Source organism: Protopterus annectens, chromosome 1.part1 (genome assembly GCF_019279795.1).
Source record: "Protopterus annectens isolate FY-2018-M chromosome 1.part1, PAN1.0, whole genome shotgun sequence".
In the NCBI taxonomy this organism is placed as follows: Eukaryota; Metazoa; Chordata; order Ceratodontiformes; family Protopteridae; genus Protopterus; species Protopterus annectens.
In genome coordinates this window covers 450,360,549-450,388,284 of record NC_056726.1, presented here as the reverse complement: position 1 = coordinate 450,388,284, position 27,736 = coordinate 450,360,549, and the positions used below count along the sequence as shown (strand labels likewise).

The 27,736-nt window shown below is 38.8% G+C and overlaps 1 protein-coding gene across 8 annotated transcripts in view; it reads right to left on the bottom strand.

Annotated features, from left to right (window-relative positions):
• Positions 1–27,736, bottom strand: part of B3GALNT2 (beta-1,3-N-acetylgalactosaminyltransferase 2) — a 1,092,678-nt gene that overhangs the window by 116,946 nt on the left and 947,996 nt on the right. For 7 of the 8 annotated variants that reach the window (XM_044075837.1, XM_044075856.1, XM_044075828.1 and 4 more), the window contains one exon: positions 14,775–14,831. In XM_044075837.1, the coding sequence (XP_043931772.1) occupies positions 14,775–14,831 (57 nt within the window). Of the gene's footprint in view, positions 1–14,281; positions 14,428–14,774; positions 14,832–27,736 lie in introns of all 8 variants that reach the window. The other variant, XR_006365391.1, reaches the window with a different exon arrangement.

The following is a 27,736-nucleotide window of genomic DNA, read 5'->3' as shown; positions in this document are numbered from 1 at the left end:
GCTGTCTTGCCTATTACTTAACACCCTTGGAGTACCACAAGGCTCTATATTAGGGCCCCTACTGTTTTGTACCTTTATTAACAATTTATATGCTGTCATCCCAAATGTCAGCTGTATCCAATACGCTGATGACTCCATCCTGATTTGCTCAGCTACGTCTCCTAGACTTGAGGTCTACTACGCAGTCCACCTTTAATACTATAGAAAACTGGCTCTCTGAATGTCAATTGTTATTAAATCCCCAAAAAAACTACAATGCTGTTATTCTGACCTACACAAAGGTCTGCTGCCTTTACCTTCACCATAAATGCAAAAGATGGCACAATAATCTCCCCTGACCCCTCTACAAAACTACTAGGTGTCATTGTTGATAACTTAAAATTTGACCTACATGTAAATCAATCGATGAAGACCATCAATAAAAAACTTGGGTCACTGTATAGAATAAAAGCCTTCCTAACCCCTCCAGCCAAGACTGCCATAGCTCACTCTCACCTACTTTCAACACTTCTATATGCTTTCCCTCTTTTCTTTACTCTACACAAGTATGTACTTAATAGACTGTCAACCTGTTACAATCAGATTACCAGGTTTGCCACTGGCCTGCCTTTTAGAACACACCACTGTATCAACCTTAAAAAGCTTGGGTGGGTAGAACTTCTCAGTCTAATCCAATATAACCTTCTGATTATGGCTAATAAAATGCACTATAATCCAGATAATACACCAGCTCTTAAAAATATTATCACCCCCCCCCATAACAAAAAGAGACTGCTGCGATCCTCGAACAAACTACTATTTCAGACAATCAAAATTAACAATGCAGCCGGTGATTTCCTCTTTGCAAACTCTGCAGGCAGAGCCTGGAACTTATTTCCAGCTGATATTACTTTGCTCTCCTCCTAGGCCAATTTAAAACCAAACTCAAACAACATCTGTCACTAAACTGGCTTTGCCACAGCAACAAGTCTGGCTAACTCTCATCATGAATATGAATAATCTATTAGTCAATCTACTGTTAATTTTCCCCTGACTGTAATCAGGGGTAACTCTAACCTGTGAACTTGGCTACTCATGTTTGCTTAAGCATTATTTGTAAATACCATATCTGTAAATTGTCTTCATTTGTTTTCATTGTATCTGTTTACCTTGGAGCTTTTCTCCCCGAGCCTCCACTGAAAATGACATTAATCTAGTCGGACTATCCCAGTCAACAAATGTAAAATAAATAAAAAATAAAAAAAATGAAGACGGACTTCCAAGATGGCTACACACTGATCAACAGCTAACTTCAACTCTTCTGGGTTGACAAAGAAACTGAGAGATAAGGGCTTGTAATTCTGCCAGTTTTAGTAAAATTCAATTACTGGCTAACAAGTACTCTGCCTGGATGCCAGCAAAGAATAAAGCTGGACAGCCTGAAAGAAAATCAATGAGAAAAGGTGAAGAGAGAGAACAGTGACTAGGAAGAATCCTCCAGTTGTCCAGCAAATAGCAGTTCAAGCTCCAGCTTTGGTACAACAGGTGGCTTCCAGTAATTTAGAGGAAAAAATAATCAAATGCACTCACAGATGAGTAAAATAAATAAAATACTTGAAGGAGTATATCAACTCAAAAACAAAAAAAGGCTGGAAGATGGAAGAATCTTTAAACAGCTAGTCAGATTAATTGATAAAACTGCAAAAATCAGAGGTTCAAATTAAGAAAAAGCTGACCAAGTATGAGCCTGCTCAAACAGTTGTTTCAAAATGCTAGGTTTGGAGGAGAGAGCACACAGGAAAAAAATGAGATTATTTGCTGTACAACAGAATCTTTAATGAACAGACTGTATAGCTTATCAAAGCACAAATAAGCAATTGGTGTGGTACTCCACAACAGGATTTGTTAATTGAAATGGCACATTATATGAATGTTCCAAAACCAGCCATGAGAAAGCAGCTAAGACCTATCATACCATCAGAAAGATTTGATCCTGAGAAAACTGACAGAGGGGCAAAGTATTAAAAACTGTTGGCAGTAGAGTTTTTGTGGAAATGATTATTCACTGTGCATCAGGCAGACGAGAAGCAAATTTATCTCAGCAGACAGGCAGGTGTTATGTTCAAGCTACTACATCCAGCTGTCTTAAGAATTTTCTTTCCTGGAGGATTGAAGACATTTTTGATGCAGAATAGGCTAAGGAGGAAATACAAAAGTACGTCCAACAAAAAGTGAGCCATCAAACAGAGGGAGGACTCTGCTTCTTATTGTCCTGAAAATAAAGCTCATAGAGGGACTTTGCCAGTGAAACCCCTTCCATTGTTGCAAAGTAAAATGCTTCGGAGATAGAAAAAAATCACAAATTGAATAAAAGAATCAGGAGTACCTTGGACTTGAACCAGAATCTGTAGATGGGAGAAACAGATGAACAGCAAGTAGACCACCAACACTGACATTTTTGAATCAATCACATTTATGAATTATGGCTTTACAAGAAAAAGTGTCTGAGAAAGACATAACTTTTGTTGCCTTTATTAAACTCAAGGTGGGACTGAAAGGCATATACCCCACTTCATATTATTGATGTAAGAAAGGGCAAAGGGAAAAAAGTAACTTCGAAAAACATTTTTTGTTCTTAACTATATTTTTATAAAACATTTCATGATATAAATTTCATATCATATAGTAAAGCATTTTCAGTGATTGTTGCATGTGATAAAGATACTAAAGTAAACAAGTACTTTTTTGTTTTAAGAAATGTAGGCATTACAAGGCAAAAAGAGAAGAAAGGCTGGACAAAAATATGTCTTAAGTTAATATGCTGTAATCTTGGACACAGGGCTGTAAAAGCCCACTGATTATAATACAAGATAAGATGTTTCTGCTAAATTTTGCATAACTGAATGTCAGGAGTGGGATTTAAAAATAAGACAACACTGTGAATGTAATGAAAAGTTTTCCTTTACTGAATGAAAGTTCAGTGCAGGTTGAGAAGTCTGCAGCTGAGGACAGCTGTACATTCTGTTCTTATACTTCCATGGAGATAAGCTGACCACAGGTGCAGGCAATACATCTTGAGAGTTCTGGAAATTGTTTGTTGATGGAGTCATAAAATTAAAAGGTAAAAGGGCAAGCAGCTTAGTAAAAAAAAAAGTTTGAAATTATTGGAAGTGAATAAGAGATAGCAACATTCCTAGTACCTAAATATTTCAATGCATTTACTAGAACAGTGTAGAACTTAGTTTTATTTAATGACAGATGGTGCACCTTTTATTAACGCTAAAAGTTCATGCTATCTAAAAGAATACAAGCTGTTTTTCACATCTAGGAGAGGAAGAAAGATAAGACAAGAACAGTCAGTAATTACTATACATAGGACAACATCTGCCTTAACACAGACAACCTTAATTTAGGTTAGGTTATGCCTGTGGGTGCAGCTGTCAATTGCACCTATCAGTAGGGTTAAACTACATTATTTGAAGATGTACATTGTGTGTGTGTGTGTTTTGAGAGTTTTCAGGAAAATAGAAAATCTTGCAAAATGTGACACAGGTTCAAATGCAGATGTCAAGAAATTGTGTAAAAGATCAATGGCCAAACAGTGGGAGCATGTAACACGAAGTTGGAAATAGGCATTTTAAAAAGTTAAATAACTTAACATAATAGCTACACTATCCGTATTATTTTGGAATGTGAAGGCCTTCACAGGCCTAGACAAAAAGGTAAGAGTACTGAATTACATTATGAAATGCAGAGTGCAAACAATAGCAATGCTACAGAAGACACTTCTGGAAAGAAGTGATCATGTGAATTTGATAAAGGATTTCAGGATTGGATATTTAGCAATATCAGGGACAAAGGAAATGAGGAGTACATATAATAATAGCTAGAGGAGCTCCAATCGTGAGTGAAGAAGAAAAAAAAAGATAATAGCAGATTTGTAGTATTAAGGGGCTACTGGCAATGGATAAGGATTATGCTGGCATGTATTTATATTCCACCTAAAACTGCTATTATGGAACTTAAGAAAATTAAGGAGAAATCAGTTTTCACCAGGGAATATTACTTATCGGTGTATCTGGTGGACCTAAAAGTGAAAACATAACAAAACAGGGTAGATTTCTGTTTTTTTTTTTTTCCAAACACCTTTATTGAATTAGCACTTGTGACATAGGCAAATTTACATTCATGTAAAAGAAATCAACCTATATTCATATAACAAACATTATACTTCACATATATTGTTATATACCATATAACCTACGCAATATTACATAAATTATTCAATTCCTGCCATTTTTAAACAAGCAACAGCTTTATTAAAAAATCACTTACTACACAGGCAATCATACATTTATATAAATGAAAATAAATCACACTGACACAAACCTAGTTGCAAGCATTTTACATCACAAACCATATTCACACACACTCAGTTGCAAACATTACACATCACTTATAATCTACCCAATCTTTCTCACTCAAATATTACATAGTGCATTTATGTCCTGCTGCCTTTTAGACCTCTTTCCTCCCTTGTATGTATTGTTTCCACAGGTCTCATTTTTTCCCATGTAGTTTGCTCCTACCCTTTTCTAAAGATCTTACTTCCAGTTGTTTTATCTATCTGTTACTATATTTACTACTTCCATTATAGTTGGTTTAGATTTTGATTTTGATTTTCTAGTAATTGTTTTTTTGGCAGCCACCATTATTAGACACAGCTAGGCCTTATAATGTCTAGGCAATTCCAATTCTGTATTACAGCTCAGAAAAATAATCTCCCTCATCAGACCAATCTGCCCACCCAGCATCTCCAATAGTGCATCTCGCAGGGAATACTTAGAGTCTGCTAACTCACCGTACTCCCAGAAAATATGTACAACAGGGTAGATTTCTGAAGAAATTTATGAAAATATTTGGTATGGAAGATGTGAATTCTGTAGGAGGAACTTAGAATTTACACATTATTCCACAAGGTACAATAACTGGGCTAGACTAGACAGAAATTATATTTCAGAGGATGATGTACATTTAACTGAATGCTTTGACACACATTCAAAAACTATTTCAGACCATGCACTAACATAAAATTGCAGGGTAATAAGGAAAGTAAAAATGAGACAGTGGTGCTTCCCTACCTATCTGTTAATAAAAGAGGAACTTAAGGAGTTGGGCAGTGGAAATTCAAGCTTTATTATTGAAGATAGACATTTCTTCATAAGTTATGGCTAATGAAAGGAATAAAATAAAAGTGAAGTTTAAAAATAGGATAGAAATACAAGAAAAACAGAGATGGTTAAGAAGTAACAGCAATTACCTGGAGAGGCTTCCAAAGGTTAACATATTGCAGAATAAGAGGGTTCTCAAAGAACAAGAGGAGGCAAAATTTCAGAGTGCTAAAGAGAAACTAAGGGAGTATCTGGATATGTATGAGTTTAGAAAGACTGCTGTTCAGCAACTGCTTTTTGATCACTCCAGAGCACAAAAACTTTTGGTATGATGACTTAGGCAATAGAAAGTAGAAAGGGTTGTTGCCAAACTTAGGAAGCCTATAACAAGAAAAATAACCAGAGATCCTGTAGAGGTATTAGAGATATTTCAGAAAACATTTATGAAAATTTGTATAACGCAGAGATATGTAGACATCAAGAAAAAGCACAAATGGAAATATTTACAGAAAACTTAAATATGCCAAAGTTACAGCTAGATGAAGCTCAACAATTAACTGTTAAGATAGGAGGAGATGAAATAAAATTGGTTATGTATAACCAATCTGCAGGAAAGTTTCCAGCAATAGATAATATTTTGGTGAAAGTTTGGAAGCTCGAAGGGAAGAAAGTGATAAAGATCTGAAAGGTTTGTTTACCAGTATTTTAAAAGGAGGGGATGCACCAGTATCCTGAAAAAGCTGTCTTGACTATAATACCTAAAGATGGCAAAGACCCATCTGATCCAGCTTCATATAGACCCATTTCAAATTTAAACCATGATTACAAAATATTTATGTCTATAATGGCTAAAAGAATGGGAAAGGTGAAGCCAAAACTGACAGATATGGACCAACATGATTTTTGGAGTGAAGGCAAACATTTGACAATATTAATAGAACAATGGTGATCCAGGGGAAGCAAAATATAACAAAATACCACTGTTGTTGGTACGTCTTGATGCAGTGAAAGCATATGACAGAGTAAGCTGAGATTTTATGAGAAGGGCAAAGGTTAATTAAAAGGCTATATGAGGGATAAGAGGCAAAAATCAAATTGGGAAGATTCCTCTGGATAAGTTCTGTCTGAACACAGGAATCAGGCAGGAGTGCCCTTTTCTCCCTTTGTTATTTGCATTATATATAGAACCAGTGGCAAAGAAAATAAGTCACTCAGAAATTCAAGGATATACTTGATATGGCTTTCAAGAAAAGTTGGCTTCATTTGCAGATGATATTTTGTACCCAAATGTTACCAGAAAAGGACATCTCAGTGTTCTGAAAAATTCTGAGACAGTTCTGTTTTTTTTCAGGATATAAAATTACTGAAGATAAAACGAAGGTTATAGCTATACACTATGTACCCACATATGAATTGTTTGAGAGCTACACATATGAGACATGATAAATTGAAGTTTTTAGAAGCATGGATGAAAAAGGATTCTGTTTTGGCACCTAAGGATATTTGGGAAGAGACTAAACAAAAGATAATACAAAAATCGAGAAACTGGCTAAACCATTTTATTTGGGAGGGGAAGAGAGCAACAGCGAGGTGGGATAAATTGATCCTCACAAAAGAACAAGCAGGTTTAGGATTACCTCATTTGAAGTGATATTTTAGAGCTAAACAGTTAAGGCTGTTATACATAACACAAGCAGAAAGCTACAATTCAAAGTGGAAAGGGATGATGAAGAGGGGGGGGTGTAATTCAAGAAATAAGGAAAGAATGGGATTTTGGATGCAGATCCTTAAGGAGAATAACAGTCATACCAAATATTATATCCATAAAGTAACAGAAAGTATACCAAGAACTAATCAAACAAGTAAATGGAGAAATGAGATTCTGCTGCTAGGGATGACTGCAATTAGGGGTACAGAAATCAGGCAAGAGGGGAACTGGGATTTACTGACTCTATTTGGAGATGATGATATGTTATACCTGATAAAAGCAGAAAAGGACATTTCAGTGTTGTTGAACATTTTGAGGCAGTTTCAAATCTTTTTGGAACACAAAATAAATGAAGCTACAACAAAGGCAATAGCTGTAAATTACGTACACACACACAAATTGGTTCAGTAATGTCCATATTTATGGGGACATAATAAAATGAAGTACTTAGGAAAATGGATTAAAAAGGATTCTGGTGGGCAGCTAAGGATATGTGGGAAGAGACTAAAAAAAGATCATAAAAACTGAGAAATTGGCAGCTTTGTTATATGGATATGGGTGGCAAGATACAAGCAGTTAAAATGTTTCAAGCCCCTTTAGTTTTATACACAGGTCAGGCATATTTTTTATCAACCAGAGGAGAAGTTGTGGGTAGCAATTTCTATACATCTGAAGGATTTTATCTGGGAGGGGAAGATGGCAAGAGTCAAGTGGGATGAGCTGATTCTTCCAACTGAAGAAGGTGGTTTGGGATTACCCGATTTGAAGGGGTATTTCCGAGCTACACAGTTAAGGGTCCTATATATAGTACAAGCAGAAACATATAATTCAAAGAGAAAAGGGATGACGACAATGATGATGAAACAGGGAGGAAACTCAAGAAACAAGGAGAGACTGGTATTTTGGATGAAAATCCTTAAGGAGGATAACAATAACCATGAAGAATATTATATTCATAAAGTAGCAGAAAGTATTTTAAGAACTAAGCCAACACGGGAATCATGAAAGGAGATTTTGCCGATAGGGATGACTGCAATTAGGGATACAGACACGAAGTAAAATGGGGCTAGAATTTCTTGGAGAAAACTGGTAAAAAAACCCAGGTATTGGGAGCAAATAATTAGAGAGGGAAGACGCCAAGAATTTATTTGGAATGCAGGATAGAGATAGTCTATACTCTGATATCAATCCTTGATAGGGAAGGCAAAGAGAAAGAAATAGGGGGATCCTAAGTCAAAGATCAGCACTGGTAAAGTTTTTAGTAGAATCTACAACAGAAAATGCTGTTAAAAAGGAATAATTAGTACAGCATGCAAAATACTGCATGATAACTATAAGAATCAATCAGCAGAGGATAGAAAGGATTGGGAAGAGAGAGTGGATAAGGAATTCACAAAGAAACAATAGGTATGTATGTCTCTCAAAAATGCAACAAAGTCTAGAAGACTTAGGATCTTTGCTTGGAAGTGTTTACAAAGGTATTTCTATACCCCAAGTAGACTCCAAAGAATTTTTCCTCAGGTAGACAACAAATGTTGGAGGTGCAATGTGGAAGAAAGAGGTAACTGTGAACATATACTCTGGGAGTGTAATGAGTCAGAAGACTTTAAAGATTCCCTAAAGACTGCTCTGTCAGAGATACTAGATGACTGAACTGGTGTAACTAAGGAAATTATTTTTTGAGCTATGATACAGAATCAGAATTGCACAGACCATAGGAAGAACTTGCCGAGTCTAATTATGATGGCTGCCAAAAAAAGCAATTACTAGAAAATGGAAATCAAAGTCCAAACCAACTTTAGTATACGTAGTGAGTACAGTAACAGAGAAAAAAACAGCTGGAACTGGGATCTATAGAAAAAGGTAGGAGCAAATTACATAGGAAAAATGAGAATTGTGGAAACAATACATGCAGAGGAGGAATGTTGTTTAAAAGAAGGCAAGATTTGAATGAGCTATGTAATGCATGACTGACAATGACTGGCTAGACTGTAAGTGATGTATAATATTTGCAACTACAATTATGTCAATATGGTTTGTGATGTATGTTTGCAAGTAAAATTATGTCAATATGGTTTGTTTTTATTTATATAAATGTATGATTGCCTATGTCATACGTTTGTGATAAATTAATAAAGATGTTTCTTGTTTAAAAAAATAATAGAACAATGGTGATCCAAAGGGAAGCAGAATGTAATACTGTTGTTGGTGGGTCTTGATGCAGAGAAATTAGTTATGTACTTACCATAACTTGGCACCTGTGTTATCTGTAGTCACCATTCATCACGTTTGGGGTCTTGATCCGATATCGATACTCAAACAGCTTAGGTCAAGTTCCTCCCCTCCCACGATGCTCTGCTGCCCTGTAAGCCCTCAGATCGAGTTTGCATAAGGAAAGAAGACAGACTAAAACAACTACCACCAACACAGGACCACCACCATCCAGCTAATCTTTCAGGAAGGGGGCTGGAGGGTGGGACCATGATGAAGGGTGACTACAGATAAAGTACAGCTATGTACACTTACCATAAATGTAGCTGTTCGAGTGTATTCGCTGTTGCAGTCATCACACTTGGGTTAGCCCTCAGTCGGCCCGAATACAGAGACTTAGTATTTCTGCTTCAGAAGCTGTCACTCCAGGACTGACGTCAGGTCATCAGGGGTATAAAAACAGTCAGCCGACGCCATTACATCAGTTTGTCTTGCCCCAAATGTCAGGAGCCCCCCAAATAGGGAGTTAAGTTATGCTGGGGAAAACACCACCAGTAAAAAGTAAATCGTAATACCGCAGAAGTGGGTGAGTAATAGCAATAGAGAGGAGAGAGAGGGAGAGAGAAAAAACAGGGGGCTTGAGGGAGGGAAACCAGGACTGCAACAGTGAATACACTCGAACATCTACATTTATGGTAAGTGTACACAACTGTACTATGTTCTTTGTGTTTCACTGTTGCAGTCATCACACTTGGGTGGATTCCCAAAGTTGAAGAAGGGTGGAGGAAGTCAAGAAGACTTAGGGCTGGCTAGTATGCCTTGCAGGACTGCTGTTTTAAAACCTGCCCTGGATTTGAAAAAGATAGGCAGGTGGTAATGCTTGGTGAAGGTGTGTACTGAACTCCAGGTAGCAGCTTCCAGCTGTCTGAGTTTCTCACCCTTACCCCCCATAAAATTATGGTTGAATGGGGCCCCACATACACAGCTCTCCCCCCTGCAGCGATTCCAATGTCCCATTACTTGGCTATTTCACTCCATTTACCATAAACACTGTAATGTGCATACTGCTTTACTTCTATAATGATTATCTGGATTTCATTTAAAACTTTTATTTTACATTTTATAGCACAGACACTAGTAGACATCTGGTAAACAAAGCAATACAGCCTCACAATGAAAATAGACTTAGCATTAAAACTTTTCTGCTTTTGAAACTCACATTCATTGAAACAGCATTGAAACCCCCATTCAAAGCAAATGCATCTGGCCAGTGGCGGATAAAGATTAACTTTGGGCTGTTTTCAAATCATAGGCCCCTTACACATGAAACATACATGTGTTCTTTGATGCACCATCCTGACTGCATTAAATTATACTTCTTGTATAATACAGCACACTTATTAGAGCATGTTTTAAATTTATTGTTTTGAACATTTTTCCAGTAAGTAATGAAACAAAATGCATGAACCAAAAATGTCAAAACTGCCCAATTCCGAACATTTCCATCATAAAAGTCTATTCAAACTTCTACAGTCCACCAGTACCAGTAAATATGCACAATCTCAGCAGAAGTAAAAGTCATCTAAATAATTCCGCATTAAAGAGATCTGTAACTAATGAAGAGGTTGCTGCTAGCAAACAACTTTATATTTCATTGTTTCATCTACAAATAAAGTGCCTGTTGCCTTTGAGGAATAAATTGCCTATGTTACATTAAAAAATGATAGGCTAGTAATATTGCAATTGAGAAAGGATGGCAAACTGACAACAGGTTCATTGTTACTAGGTATCTCCACCAAAGGGGACGTTCTCAGGACTGCAGCATCCACCCCCTTTAAAAGTACAACACAATACAGTATCAGCAATCCATCTACATACTGTGGGAGTAGAACCCACAGCCTTCTGCATAAAATCAAATATTCTACTTGCTGTACTACTAACAACATGGACTTGGCATAAGCAGCACTAAACTTCTCTCCCCCGAAGAACTACGCAGCACAAAAAATCGGGGAAAAAGCCAAAATTTATTGGGGGGGGGGGCAAAGGCCCAAAAACCAGGGACACATTTTAAACATTGCTTTTATAATCTTGGAAAGTTGCTAGAATAAGATGTTTTCTGTTACAATGCCTTTCCTGAAAGATAGGAAGACAAGATAGCAAGACTGACACTTAAATGGCTATCATTATTTAGTGAATTCAGTTATCACTGATTTTCTAGAAAACCACACAGTTTAAGAGGTACAGACCAAAAGTTATATGAGCCAAACATTCCAGACATTGAATCACAAGTAGTGGTATGGGCAGGGAATTCAGGTACAGGGTTTGAGCCTGTGTAATGCTAACTACCAGTTATACTTAACTGGGTCATTACATCCACACATACATACACACACCCTTCTCTGCTGTGAATAATACGAGGGGTCTGCGCACACCTCTCTGCTGTGAATAATACGAGACACACACACACACACACACACCTCTCTGCTGTGAATAATACGAAGGAACCGCTAGATTTCTGCCATTAGTGGTGAACAGATGCATGAATATAATATGAGGGAACCACTCTCTGCATTTCTGCAGTTAGTTAGACTGAACAGATCTGGCAGCAATAATGGGAACCATTCTTTGCATTTCTGTCATTAGCTAGCATGATCAGGCAGCAATAACACAAAAATGCTGAATAATAATATGAGGGAACCACTTTCTGCTCTCAGCACATAACATGCACAAAACTCTGTTCTTATATCTAACCCCTGAGTGGACTGGCAGCAATAACACAGAAATAATATGAGGGAACCCCTCTCTGCATTTCTGCCATTAGCTAGCGTGAACAGATGCACAAATAACCAGATTGGCAGCAATAATACACAAAATGCTAAATAATAAACAAGGGAACCACTCTCTGCATTTCTGCTGTTAGCTAGTGTGAATAGATGTAGAAATAGGCAGCAATAACACACAAAATGCTGAATAATAATATGAAGGAACCACGCTCTGCATTTCTGCCGTTGGCTAGCGTGAACAGATGCACAAATAACTAGACTGGCAGCAATAGCACACAAAATGCTAAATAATAATCTGAAGGAACCACTCTCTGCATATCTGCCATTAGCTAGTGTGAACAGATGCATGAGTAGGAAGCAATAACACACAAAATCCTGAATAATAATACGAGAGAACCACTCTCTGCTCTCAGCACATAACACACAAAAAACTCTGCTCTCATAACTAACCCCTGAGTGGACTGGCAGCAATAACTAGAGTAAACTGCTCCCCTAGCACTGAATAGTGATGAACCATGTTCTCTGGTGTGTTTTAAATGGATTTCTGCCATTAGTGGTTAGCGGTTAAATACAAATAAGCTGGCCTCATAGTATCGGATACCATATATTTCTTTTTTCCGTACCTGGAGGCTGATCATCATGACCTGCGCTGGGCAAACACTGCAAAACTGCAGCTATATTCCCTCCAAAATAGTTCAAAATAACAATCCAATGAAGTTGATGTCATTCATGCACACCTCCTGTAGGCCGGTAATGTCAGCCATAAATTTTAAGTTGTAATACCAAAAAATAAAAAAAATAAAAAATCGGGAATTAAAGGGGCCACTAGGGAATTCATGGCACCCTATTATTTTCCCTCAAAACTGGTAAATATTGAGGAATTTGGTATGATTGAGGTATGATCATTTCAGCTCTTATTAATGTGGAAACTGAAAATCTCCTAACTCTGAACTATAATCCGTCTGTCTTATTCAAAAGCAGGCCCTGCTACCTTAACCTCATTAACTCCTTTGAAAAGGTCACCAAAGCAGTAACCAGTGGTTCTGTGGTACATACAGCATACATGGACCTGACAAAGGCATCTGGCTCTGTATCTAACTATAAAACCATATGTTGTCTTGGGGATGGCTAACTGGTTGTTTGGCAGAATCCATGTGGTTAGAGTTGCAAGAAACAATTCTAAAAGCAAAAAAAAAAGTTACCAGAAGTGAACCAGTGAGCCCCTCTGTTTGGCATCTATTTCTCAGACCTTCAAGCCAATACTCCCCCTACCTATGGTTATCAAGTTTGCAGACTGTAAATTGGGTGTTATTACACTAAATTCACTGACTCAACTGTTCTAGCATGGGTTAAACTACATTAACAATTGATGTAAGGATAGCAGTCTGAAAAAGAACATGAAAATATATTAGTATAGTTCCTTTTGGTAAATAAAATATCCTCACATAATACCATAACGGTTACAAGCCCCTCAAGTTAGATACAGTCCTAAAACTATCCTGGCACTCCTCTTGATCATTCCTTATCTGTAAACCATCATGTGTCTATAATACTTTGGAAACCGTTTTACTTAGTTCAACCAATTAATAAAGACATCGCTTTTAGATCTATTAAAGTCTCAATTCCTCTTTCTTTATATCTTTTCTAATCCACTACTGAGTACAAAGCTCTTTTTGGCATGCATCTGTCAAAAGTATCATTTATCCTCAAAAATTCCTAACTAGAAAGATCAATGGCTTGAAGATCCTCAGTTATTCAGATAGTCATTCGTCCTACTTGTGCTCTGTCTCTTATAGACTCCTCCTCCATTTTGATGTGTCCAGCCTTTTGACCCATGAAAGACCAGACACTCGACCTTTATTCCTTCACAGAACAAATGGTTTCTCAAACACTAAGTTAATGCACCTAATCCCTCATCAAGATGCAAATGAGACACACAGGCATAACAGGCTGATATTCCAAGGTATCTGTCACCTCTGGAACAAGGTAACACAACATATCATAATAGTAGAACTCTTGCCATCTTCAAGATAGACCCAGAAAACTGGATGGGCATTCTAAAATTCTCTCCTGATCTATCTTGTTTTGCCTTCCATGATGTTGGAGGGAAGTTTTGAATATGGTTTATTGGCTAGCCCTGTAATGGACTGCAGGCTGACTTCCTACAACTTACCGTTGAATGTAACCTATGAATATGTATAAAATGTGTTACATACAGATATGATAAGCAAGCTAGTAAATAATTACGTATATACATGTCAGACTCACATGAAGTCAAATTTTTGATCTGCCTATCATCAGGGATATAGTTGAAAGTGTCCAGTGGAACAGCTCATCTCCATGTTCACTTATACCCAGAATGAGCAGCAATCAATACCCTTTCGAATCATGCTCAATATTAGCATACAAACTTAAAAAAACAAGCTCACCTAGTACCTCAGGGGGTCATCAGACATCTGGAAGTAAGCAAAGAGAAATGAGGTTATGTGCTGTTAATGAGTTGCTTCCTGTGAACCTGGTTCAATTCCTTCACTCTGCATTTGCCTACTGAGTGACTGTGCTCCCAAGCCAGAGTCTGAAAAAGACCCATGTTGATTAGTGCTCTACCCAGGTTAACAAACATAAATAAACACCAGCTCCATCTGGCAGACAAAAAAAAAAAATAAAGCAATGGCAGACCCAGTGCTTACTGCCTGGGCTTCCGAATGACCAAAGTCTGCTGCTGAACTCATATTGCCATTACAGGACTGCAAACTATCATCTATTGCTCAATAAGGTAAACATGCCTTTAACAGTTGCAGAGTACTTGGCAAATAGCTTTCTTGGGGCTGGTACATTCATTTTTCAGATCAAGGAATGAAATTTCCATTTATTCATCAGACTCCAGAATGTCATATTTCTTACGAATATAAGGATACTTACCTGATATTTCTGAGGTCCAACTGCAGCCATCCATATACCCAAACTGACATCTTCCCCCTGTATTATGACGAAAAAAAATCAAATATAAGACACCTGAATAAAAGAGAATGCACCAATAATAAATATATGACACTATGTTGCCAGGCTAATTATGTGGCATTTTCTCTGATAATGTGATATTGCTCATTTAAGATTATGGCTGTAATGGGTCACAGATCCTCAAGAAAAGAACTACATACTATTTGAATATTCCGTGGCAACTACTACTACTACTGTTATCTTTAACTAGAAATACATATGCTTCATTTTTTTAAAAATTTAAGATAATGTCATAAGAAGTCTTGTCTTCACTACAATATCTGTGTTTTACAGCTACATCTAAAGCCTGCTTCCTATTCTAAATTAGAAGCTAGCTGCAAATGTAAACATCCTTTTTCTGTTTGCTACACGTTTTTCATAACTGCATTCTATGAAGCACTGTAATATACTATCATAACAAATGCTTTGGAGATTTTGTAAACAACGTAAACAGATCTTAGCACTAAACAATGTGCAAGTATTATTTTGTTCATGATTTTCATGAACTTGCAAATGAAAACAACGATGCGCCTATGGCAAACTGACAAAAAGCTGACATACAATGTATGTATACCATAAGTTAACTTACATAACCTCAAACCATATAAACCTAGTTTATGATGATAAAAAAGGACTATGTAGCTCATCCAGTCTACCTATTTCCTTACTTTTTTGCTAAGTTTATTTGAACATGAACACTCACAATCTGAATACTTTTTAATAAACACAGAAGATATGCTCCAGAACCAATTTTTAGTGTGAGTTTTTCTTTTGAATTTTAACTTTTCAGAACATACTTAAATGTTGCTCTTGTTTATTTTTTCCAACAGGCCTTTTCAATTGTCCCTCGCCCTTTATGTAAAAAAATAATCCTTCCTTAATTTTCTCTTGAGCAGTCAAACTTGTATTTTCAAAATGTGTTCATTTGTCTCATATTTTTCTTTTGAAACATACTAGTCACCTGGACTGTCAATACACACAAGATACTTGAAGATTTATATTGGCCCTCTTTTTTTCAAGATTTTATGTATTGAACTTTATAGTAGAGTTCTCCTCATATTACTTGCACTGTATGTAATGTGTTACCCTTTGAAATATCAGTCTGATCTATTTCCACAGAATGACAAGCTCTACACAACTGCACACAAGACTCTCTATACAAGGTCATTCCAACTCAGTAAACAGAGGTAGCAACATTAATCACTTTCATTACCATCTTATCCAGCTCAGAGTCAAAGTTAGCTACTGCCTATCCAGGTACACTCCTTGTATAAGGAAGTTAATCCTAAGTGAAAATAGCAGTCCATCAAAGGGGATGCACACATGCACACACACACAGGGGACATTTTAAACCTCATCACTCCACCTGAAATGCATTTTGGGATGTGGGACAGGAGTCAAGTGAAAACTTAAGTGATCACAACAAGGATATGTAAACTCTTTGAAGAAAACAGACCACCTGGGAAAGGAAATGGAGATAGTACAGTTTGTGTAAAAACTTATCACAGCAGTAGATGTCCTACTGATCATTGTTGCAGTATCACAATACTTGTGGACTATCCTGTCAAGGGTAACCTGATGTTCGGCTGGGATACCAAAGCAAAAATCCTTCTTGCCTCTCCATATGTCTGGTTATGACCTTGGCCTGCAGATGTAGGATACATAAATGGATGTACGAGCTTAGGATCCTCAAGACTATCTAGCCCTATGAGAACCCTGGAGAGGGCCCGAGAAATAGAGCATAATAAAGAAGCATGCTCAAGTAAAAGGATGAGAAGGAAACTGTCCACTTCGGTCCACAAAGTACAGGAAAGATTGGGGAAAAGGAAGGAAAACAAAGAAGGCAAAAATGATCACTAAGACATTTACTGCTATGCTAAGTTCGCACTCAACTGTCCTGTGTGCTTCCTTAGATCACTGGTGCAATATTCCAATACTTGTGGGTAATTCACAAAACTAGCATTTGTTGGGTTGGTGGTAGGATTAGGTAAAAGGGTGCTATCTACCAGCCCTAAAAGAACTGATCTAGCAAGGGAGGTCCCAGATCTGGAAAAAAAACATCTTCACTGTAATGCCTGGTTAAAGTGTGCACAGAAGTCCAAATGGCTACCTCCAGGATGAATCTAGAATCAATGCCTTTGAAAAAGGCAACAGAGGAGAAAAGTGCTCTGGTGGAATCTGCCTTGACAGTGTATGGCAGGGTTTTTACCATGGGAAGTGTAACAGAAGGAAACTGAATTAGAAATTTAGTTGCAGCCAGACTGTTTGGAAACAGGGCTTCCTAATTTACTCCCTGGAAGGAGACAAAGAGTTGGTTTAGTTTTCTCCAGGTAAAATCTTAGCTGCCCAGTACATCCAGAGAGTGAAGGATTCTCTCACCTCTGTTTTGAGGATTAAAATAAAAACATAGCAAATGAATGAACTGGTTTACAGACAGCTCATTTATCACTCTGAGCATAAGGGGGGGGGTGGTGCCCTAAGGAGACCTTATTCTTATGTAAGATATAAAAATAAGGGGTTGCCATAACAGCTTGGTACTCTGAAATCTGAAAGAGTGAGCAGCAGAACTGTTTTTCAGGTACAAAATGTCAATGAAGTTAAAAAAAAAAAAAATTAAAATTCCAAGAGAAGGGCCTTCCTGGGAGGGTTCAGATGAAGGACGCCTTTTAAAGAACCATTTGACCTCAATTTTAGAGAGCAATGGTGGACATAAAGGCAGGCAGTCAGAGACAGCAGATAAGTGGGCTTTGATGGAGGAGTAGAAGACCACTTTTAAGTACCTCACATAGTAGAGACACCCCACCAAAACCAGGGTTTTCATTCTTTTTGTGACACCATATGAAACATCTTTTTCACCTGGATATGCAAGATGTTCTAGTAGTAGGTCTGCTTGCCTACTGCAGCACATTCTCTGAGAACTGATGTCTTAAATGAATTAAAATTCTACCACCCAGAGAGTCAGATTGACAGCCCGAAGACTGGGGCAAATCTAAGAGGCCTTGTTCTGTGGGTGTCTAAGCCCACTCTGCACAGTAACTTGAAATGACTGCTCTGGGCCAGATGAAATAGAAAGGAGAACCGATGCAGCCTGGGCCAAAAGGAGTCACTAGCATGATTTCTGGATTGTCCCTCTGGATCTTCAGGAGAACCTTTGGGATCAAGGGGGAAAGGTGTATAGAAACTACTTATCCCAGCTGAAGGACAGAGTCTGCCCTCTAGGCCTGGAGATAAGGGTTCCTGGAGCAGAACAGTCTGAGTTCTCTGTTCTGATTAAAGGCAAAAATATCTATCTGAGATGTACCATATTTGTGGACTACATCCAGAAGGACCTCACTGTGTAACATCCATTTGTGTGTGTGGGGGGGTCTTCTCTGGATATGCAAGGACAATGTATTCTAAAGGAATATAAACCACCAGGCCTGTACAGACAGCTTTCTTTCTAGGGCTATGTCCATGCCCTCAGAGCTAGTCCATACAGCTGGAAAGAATTGGTGCCCCCCCCCCCCCCGCATCTGATGATACACTACATGACTGAGGTGTTGTCTGTGAACACTTTTGGGGGGGCCTGAGCTCCACAGGTGAGAGTATACCTGTAAGGCTTAGATGGGGGGTTTCATCACCTTTACACTGATGTGCTCCTTGAGTTCTCTGGGGGATCACTGTTCCTGAAATGTTGTGCAGCCTATCCATATACCCCTGGCGAGGATGGGTGAGGGTGCTGAGTTTGACCTGAGATATCCACTCACTTTAGAAAAGACAACAGAGGTATTTGGAAGTTCAGGGGGTGACAGTGTTGAGACCAAAGGGACTTCAGATAACCATGGAGCTTGCTCATTTGCAATCTGGCATAAGGCACCATGGCTGCCATGTACCCTCAGACTCTTAGAATCTCTCCTGCTGAGGTCATAGATACAGACAGCAAAGACTGGAAGTTGAGAGACAGAGAATTTTCTCCTGAGGGAGGAAGGCGGTCATCGACAGGGTACTGACCCTGCAACCTAGGAATACTAGGTCCTGAGAGAGGGTCAGGGAATACTTCCTTAGGATGAGAAGAGACATCATGACTTTGAGATTTATCATCAGGGTTTCCGTGGACGAGACCTGAATGTCATACTGGTAGGGGAAAATATGTAATCCTTGGGTTCTGCAGAAGGCTATAGTCGGTGTTAGGCACTCTCTCATCTCTAGGAGCTGTGGACAATGCCAAAAGGTAGAAACTTCCTTTAGGCTGGGTGTATAGGAATGTATAGATTTGCATCTTTCAGATCTGGGGTGATCAGAAAGGCCGGAGGAAGGATGAGGGGATTTAGGATATGGACACAGAGCATCTTGAAGGACAAAGTTCTCTCTTTCCTGGGGACCGGAAATAATCTCGAGTAGAAGTCCTTTCACTGGCCCTGAGGAGGGATAAATGAAGTCTTACAGAAAGGGGAATAAATGGACTAAGGTGGGAGACAGGAGGCAAAAGATAGTCAGTTTGAAGCTGGTTTCTATGAAAATGAGGCTTTTCCAGGCTTGGAATCCTGCTGAGACTTCTCTTGAAATATTTTTAGTTAGGTAGGGTTTAGAGCGATAGTTCCTCTGGTATCTAGGGATGGAGTAAGAAAAATCTGCTCAAAGTCTTGCATGACTTTGCCTTTTCCCTGCAGAATTCAGGAGCAGAAGGGCCGGAAAGGAGGTACTTATGGAGAGGGAAACCCAGAAGCTTGGCCTTGACATCTTCTGGCAGAGACTGAAGGTAAAGCCAAGCAAACTTGTGGATGGCTGGTCCTATGGCAGCAGCCCTAGAGGAAGCCTTTGTAGCATCATAGCTGTATTTAATGGAGTGCCTGGCTCTCTGCATGGTATTGTCGTGCATAGGGGTCTATATTATATGAAAATGCCGGACTTAGAAACCTTTATTTTGGGGGGCTGCACCCCCCCCCCCCACTAATTATATACAACTCCGAGATCGCACTACAGTGAGGAAAGGGTAACTCTCCCTATCTTCCCTGTACCACAGTCTCACAAAAAACACATTGATGAATGGCATTTTCATGTATACAGCTGTTCGATAGTTTGGACTTTCGTTCTTCTAATAGGAACCTGTGCATAGCGATAACCCAAGATTTATGTTCAGAATCATCAAATTCAGTCACAGACCTATTTAAGTTTGCCAAAATGGATTATACTTAGTTATTTTTGTTTGGTAGTGAGGGGCTCTGAAAGCTAGAATGGCAGAGTTACAGACTTTTTTGTTATACCTATACATAGCCCTGCTGTCTCTATCACATGGTAGCAAAATGGATCCTGGGAGAAGTTTGGTGGGTTTATCAGAGAACAAAGAGATGACGTCAGGGTCTGCTACTGGATTTGTGTACAGGAATTTCATCTTCTCAGGTACTTTGTAAAACCTGTCTAGTTTCTTAGGTACAGGAGGCTGTAAATCTGGAGAAGAGGTGGAAGCAAACGCTTCCTAAAAGGCAGAGAGGACAGGGGACACGAGTGAAGGCTTAGGGAACCTTACTTCCAATAATTCATAGTTCCTTCTCTGTATATCTGAGACCTGTTTAGTGTGCCACTCAAAAATGATGCATCATTCTTGAAATAGTTTCTCCAAAGTAAATATCTTCTAGTGGGAAAACTGGCATTAATGTATCATCTGAGGCCAGTTATCCAGGAGAGTGCATTTGAAAGGAATGGACCAGTGAGTCCTCATCTAAATACGATTCCTCCTCTTGTGAGGAAGATTTATGCTGTTTTTTCAAAGGTGGAGGGAAGGAGAATGGGAACAGAGAAATGAAGGAGGCTTCAAAGACAGCTCTATATAAACCTTGAGAAAAAATCAAGCCATTCCTTCTCATGAAATGTCTGTTGAGGACAGACAGTTTTAGTTTTCTGCTTCTTCACCAGGATGAGTGCTCAAACAAAGTGCGATGATGTGGAACCTTGTCAGACCTTGACAATGGAGCCAGGTACCTCTTCTCACAATAGACTCTGATTCCTCCAGAATGATTACCCTTGGTTTTCCCTTATCTCCCATAGCAGTCAGAGATTCAGTCTTACTCAGCACGTGAGCAAGAGATGCCATACCAGCCTCTGTCAGAGATTCAGTCTTATTCAGTATGTGAGCAAGAAATGCCATACCAGCCTCTGTCAGGGGTGCGGTAGCAGGCTTTTCCACAGAGCTTGGATATACTATTGATTCTTGTTGTACCTCAGGAGGTGCTTCTGAGCCAGCCTAGGTAGAAGAATCTGATTTCAGTTTTCTTTTAACTTCTTTTTGAGTGAGAGCAAGACTTCAGAGGCCAAGGGTTCTGCCATTTTGGAAACCGCAAGGCTCTTGAGACGCTGGGTCTCTAGATCAGTATTAAGGGAAGCTACTCTGGTATGAAGGATCGTAGGAATAAATTGACAAATTTTACAGTTAAGATAATCACATTCAGCCCCTAAGCAAAACAAACACAGAGTGGAGGTCTTTGTAAGGAATCTGCCTTTCACATTCACACTTCCATCTCTTAGCTGACAGGAACAAATCTTATAGATAAAAGTAGGAAAAATAAGGTTTCCCAATGTGGTAAAAGTAGGAAAAATAAGGTTCCCCAATGTGGTACTTTTCTAACCAAGCCTTGACAGAGGTAGTACTCAGATTGACATAAGCAAAGCTTCTATGTTTGAACTAGAGGCAAGCAGGTCTGAGGATCCTACGCTCAAACATCTGCTTATGTACCCGCAGAACGTTTTTTGGCTTTGGTACCCCGATTGGTCATCAGATTACCCTTGGCAGGATAACTTACAAGTACTGGAATACTACAACAGTGATCTAAGGAAGGACATCTACAACATTGTGAAGGAACAAAGCTAACAACTATACCACTGTGTGCTAAACAGAAAACTATATGAATGTATTCATTCGTTTACGTTTTAAACTGAATTTAATACTGTTTTTTAACAACTAAAAATGCATATCTTTACTTGGCTACATTTGCATTCAACAGCTCCAACTTACCTGTAAAAATGCACACAAAGAATTATAAATGTTTGCTTTACTTTTTAATGTTGCATTATACTACACCCGTTAACTACATAATGCATACCAGCTTATTTACAGCTGGCAAAGGTGAAATGTACAGTTGTGTAAAAAAAATTTACTAATAATAATGGATACATTCTAAATGGATTAGTTTATCTACTATTTCACGGGTTTTAGGTTAGGTATTACTTCTCTAACCATAAGAACATGTCACTTTTTTTTTTTTTTAGCAAACTCCCACATTTGGGACTTCAGCCTGCTTAGTTGATGTACATCATGATGAATTGTGCCAGACACAAACACTACTCATCCACAGAGCTTGTTGGTTTCACACTCTAGTCAATAGCAAGCATCTACTTGCAAATCAACAAATAATGTAAATCTGACACCACAAAGTGTTTCAAAAATATATATCTGCCTGACTTACAAAGAACTTCAACCTCGGCTTTTGATGGACTACTCATTCATAAGGAGATGAAGAAAGAAGACACCCAACCCTTCAGTGATGGGCTTAAGTAGATCAACTGATATGGCAAGATCTGTTGCATCTAATTAGGAGGACCCTCCTTGATGGTTCTTAAGCTGAGATGAATCTCATGTAGTACCACCAGCAGGATGGAAGGAGATGAATGTTAGCTCTAGGTCTTTGCTCAGATGACTGTATCTTGGAGAAAACACTTCCAAAAGTACCCTAATTCTATGACTCAGTTGAAGTAACAAATGGTGAAGGTATATACTGATGACCAGGTGATAGCAGTACAAATATCTGCAACAGAGGTATTCTTGATGCAATCAATGGAGGCTGCCACTCCCCTAGTGTCTGCAGCATTTGCCACTAGGTTGTTGCCTGTCATCTGCATTATTTTTGGTTGGCATTCTACTTGGAAACTCTTTGCTAGGCAGTAACAAACCCTTCCTCTTTGCAGGAAAGGTCGTGAAATCTGGTCCAACTTTCTCAACTCTGTAATCTACTTCATCTCACCTCAAACTACTGCAGCTGTCTTCACCTTTTTGTTAGTAAAGTTCTGATTAGAATATCAGATAAACGTGTGTGCACAACTACAATTGTGATTTATGCTCCTAGAAATATCTCTGTATAGCATCCTTGATTATTGCACTACTGTTCTGTGACCTATTAACTATTGTATTGTTGTATTGTGCTTTATTAACTACTGCATTCTTAATAATTTGTTTTTGCATTTAATTGTTGTAATTGTTAATTTGTCTGGAGCTTTTCTCCCCGGGTCTCCTCTGAAAATGGGCTACGGGTGAGTTGGACAATAACCGGTTAACAAATGTAAATAAAATAAATAAATAATAAATAAACCTTTGCTGCTCCTAAGTATGTGAGCTGATGGAACATATCAAAGCTGTGAAAGGTCCCCTTTCACCCTGGTCACTGCCAGTGCAAAGAAAACAAGGAGATTGCTGGACTAGGTCAAGGAAAGCTCCAGTACTAACTTTGGGAAAAAGCACAAGTTCCTGCTGAGATGCAACCTGTCCTCCTGAAACAGATATGGTTCTGAAACTGAGATGTAACAACCAGATGTGATGTCCACCAGAAAAATAAATCTACCAAGAAAATGAGCTAAAACACAGATGTGCTGGCATGCTCAAAGAGCACAGAGATAAGCCGATCTACAATGAAGTTCAGGTTCTATGGAAGTGACAGGCTCCTCAACAGGAGAGGACAATGAAAAAAGATGTCAGACAAACCTGTCAACCACAAAGTTCAGGTCTCAATGGGTGGGGTAAAAAGATAAGCAGCACATCCTTAGGGAACTGCTTGATCAACTGGTTCTAGGCCATAGTTCTGCTCTTCACAGGTTTATGGGGCAGAAACAGCTGACATGCTCAATGAATATGGAATAACTGAGATCCAGATCATACAAGTGCCTGAAGTAGGTCAGAATCACCAGTAGACAAAAATGGTGTGCTATGTGTACTGTCCCATCCAAGCAAAGAACCTTTATCAGTTGGAAGCTCAAGCCTGCCAATGGGTGGCTCTCTGGCAGACAATCATCTTAGAGAGTCCCACTGGCAAATCCAATAAAACAACACAATTTACATACGGATCAGGCCCTAAAAGTGGAGCTGGTTACCCCTCAGCCATAGAAAACACCCTAACTTGGGTAGGAAGAGGCACGATTCCTGTACCATCAGGGATCTTATAGACTAAACCATTCCTTTCTTGACTGCCAACAGATGATGAGATGGAGTAACTTGGGTAGGAAGAGGCTCAATTCCTGTACCATCAGGGATCTTATAGACTAAACCATTCCTTTCTTGACTGACAAAAGATGATGAAATGGAGTAACTTTGGTAGGAAGAGGTACAATTCCTGTACCATCAGGGATCGTACAGACTAAACCATTCCTTTCTTGACTGCCAACAGATGATGAGATGGAGTAACTTGGGTAGGAAGGGCCACAATTCCTGTACCATCAGGGATCTTATAGACTAAAACCATTCCTTTCTTGACTGCCAACAGATGATGAAATGGAGTAACTTGGGTAGGAAGAGGTACAATTCCTGTACCATCAGGGATCGTACAGACTAAACCATTCCTTTCTTGACTGCCAACAGATGATGAGATGGAGTAACTTGGGTAGGAAGGGGCACAATTCCTGTACCATCAGGGATCTTATAGACTAAAACCATTCCTTTCTTGACTGCCAACAGATGATGAGATGGAGTAACTTGGGTAGGAAGAGGCACAATTCCTGTACCATCAGGGATCTTACAGACTAAACCATTCCTTTCTTGAGTGCCAACAGATGATGAGATGGATGGAGCTTTTGCCTTTTTTCCCTAAACTCTGCAATTAAGAGTAGAATCTGCAGGAATTTTCGAAGGAATTGATTACACATGTTTAAATGGATGTTTGGCATGAAATTACAAAACAAAATTTAGACTTCAAAGGGGGAGTCATAACTGGAATATTCAGAAGGCAAAATCACTGGTATTTGACTCAAAGTGTTTGTGTTTGTGTTTGTGTGTTTGTGTGTGTGTGTGTGTGTGTGTGTGTGTGTGTGTGTGTGTGTGTGTGTGTGTGTGTGTGTGTGTGTGTGTGTGTAGGGCATAGACTGACAACAAAACAGCATCTACTTTGATAGACAAGGCTTTCCAGTTGTAGGTTTTCTGACTTCATTCAAATTACTCAGCTTTGTAGAGAAATATGAACTCTTAAGAATAAAACCACTAGCCTACAGGATCCAAGGTAAACTGAGTGCAAGTTCAGGTGAAGGACCATCCTCTTATCTTGGAAAAGGAAAGCCTCCCTGAGACTTAACAGACATCATGAAGCACACTGCAGAAGACAGGAGAACCATGTTTAATTTAGACAGAAAGGAACAATCACGACAATTTCAGATTTTTCCTTTGCCACCTTCATTGAGAGATTCTGGATGGCTGGGAAAATATACAGTAGACCATATAAAAAACCAACCTGCTTCTGGGCTGTGTCATATATTTATCACATGGCTAAATATACCATTATGCAGTCAAGGAGTTCTGCAAATTTTATTTAAGGCAAAATAGTCAAACTTAACCATGTACAAATTTATAAAAATAACCAGTGTGTGATTAAAGACAAAAGATATTTACAAGTGTTAATACAGATCTTAAGTCTTGTTTAAAATGAGTCAAACTGGCTGAGCTTATTGACGGTTTCACTGGCTGTAACCTTATTAAGAACCTATGAACCTATTAGCCATTCAAAAATATAATATTCTGAATCTAAAGATGACACCTCTTGCTGAGCTTGCAGCAACCTTCTAAAAAGAGGAAATCTTAGGGACCTCCTAAAGGAAGTCTTTCACAAGCCTGAATTAGGGACAGCAGCTGGTTTCAAAGAAGTGAGACAAGACATGAAAAAGAAATCATATCTGAGATATCAGACTGAGTCCTCATAACAGCCAGAAGCCTTACATTTGACTACCTAAGCTGCCTAACAGGGATAAGGAACCTCAACAGCTGTTTCAAACAATCAGGATCCTGATCACATATGACACGGAGGGTAAGGATCAGAATCTGTGCAACCAGCACAGATCAGACAACACATGCATATCATCACATGGTCCAGGTGTAGTAGCAGTCAGTCTGGCAACAGAATTCTGTACCTGTTATAAGTGAGTCAAGTAACTATCCAAAATCCCCAAACAGACAGCACCACAGTAGTCAAAATGGGGTATCACTATTTATCACTGCTCTGAGGTCTGAAGGTGGCATATTGCTCTTAGTCCGGGCAATAGCTTTCATATGAAAGTATGAAGGTAAGATGTCTAGCAGATATCTGACACCTGGTCTCCAAGTGCTAGCTTGCCAACAAGAACAATGTCGACATCACAAATGTGAGATACAAATTCAGACTGATTCACCAATAAATAATCAACAGTGACTGCAATGGAAGTTTGGATAGATGGACAACAGCATGCCCCAGCACTGCCTCAGTCTTCGATAGGTTAAACTTCAATTAATCATCATCTGATCAAGGATGGAATCCAAGTAGTTTTCTAAAGATTATTAGGCACACTCTTTAGAGAAAAGGAGAGAGAGAGAGAGATGAATATTTTCAGCATAAGACTAACAGAAAATACCTCTCTTTACCATGACCTCCCTTAACAGCAATATATGCACTAAGAATACTGCACCTATCAGTCAGAGCACATGGGTGTGGCAGAGGAGTACATGTTTTTATCTGCTCTCCCATTACCTCAAACCAAATCCCTCATAATACCAACATGAAACTAGTACAACTCTTAATTCTATAAAATAAAGCCAATTACCCCAGTACTACCAACTATAGAACTCCCTCACTGTCTCCACATGACCATAATAACTGCCTCAGTAGGCTGAACTCCATATCTGGTACCCAATAAGCTAATCCTAAATAGCTTTAACTAACCATCTGTTAACTAGAAATCTTAAACAGCAAATATTAAGTATGCCCAAATGGTTCCTAGATTTTATCCATACTGTCAAGATCAAACAGTCCAAGTTGTCACCAGAGATGACAACATACTTGATTCATCCTTATACATTTTGTCTCTGTCTGTACCACTACTGATGTCATTCCCTCCTTGATCAAATCTGACCACCAAAAATGTAATTTTCCCCCTCAAAACTATTACAATCCTGCCCAATAACTTTACCATATTTACAGATTACTCCAAAGCTAAACTAATATCTCTAAAGGCCTAAAAAATTCAAAAGCACCCCCATTTCTGCTGACCCTATCACTAGAGTCACTACATGCATCTCTAATTACTACCCATATTTAAACCATTGCATACAGAAACTCCATCCCAGTTTTTATAAGTATAATGGAAACATCAAAAATAAATCATATGGTGAAATTCCTGAGTAAACAGACTATAATAAGAGTAAAAATAATAATAAGACAAACAATTTATATAAAACCATTCCCTACCTCTCACTTAAGAAGGTACTTAGGACAGGTCAGCAAAAGAACTCCCGCACAACATTAGGAAGACTAAGGCAAGATATGAACTAGTAGTAATTACCCACTCCAGGGATAATCGTAACACCACCGTGAACAGTATTAAAAGTACTAGAAGTAATTGCCAACACTGGACAGAACTCCCTCAGAATGGTGCTACCTATTCTGATCCCGAAGCCATAGCCAATGTTCTAGCTGAGAAACTTGGTTCGAATTTTATCCCTCCCACTCACCTCAGTGTTCCCGCCTTTGAATCACTAAACTCTCTTTCCCACAAAGTCAGCTTAGACTATGTCACAGAAGCTTTGTCTAAAAACCAAAAACAGCTCCATGGGCCCAGACAATATACAAGTCTATCTCCTAGCTGGTAGAAAGTTCAATACTGCTGAAGCCCTCCAAAACCTCTTCAAA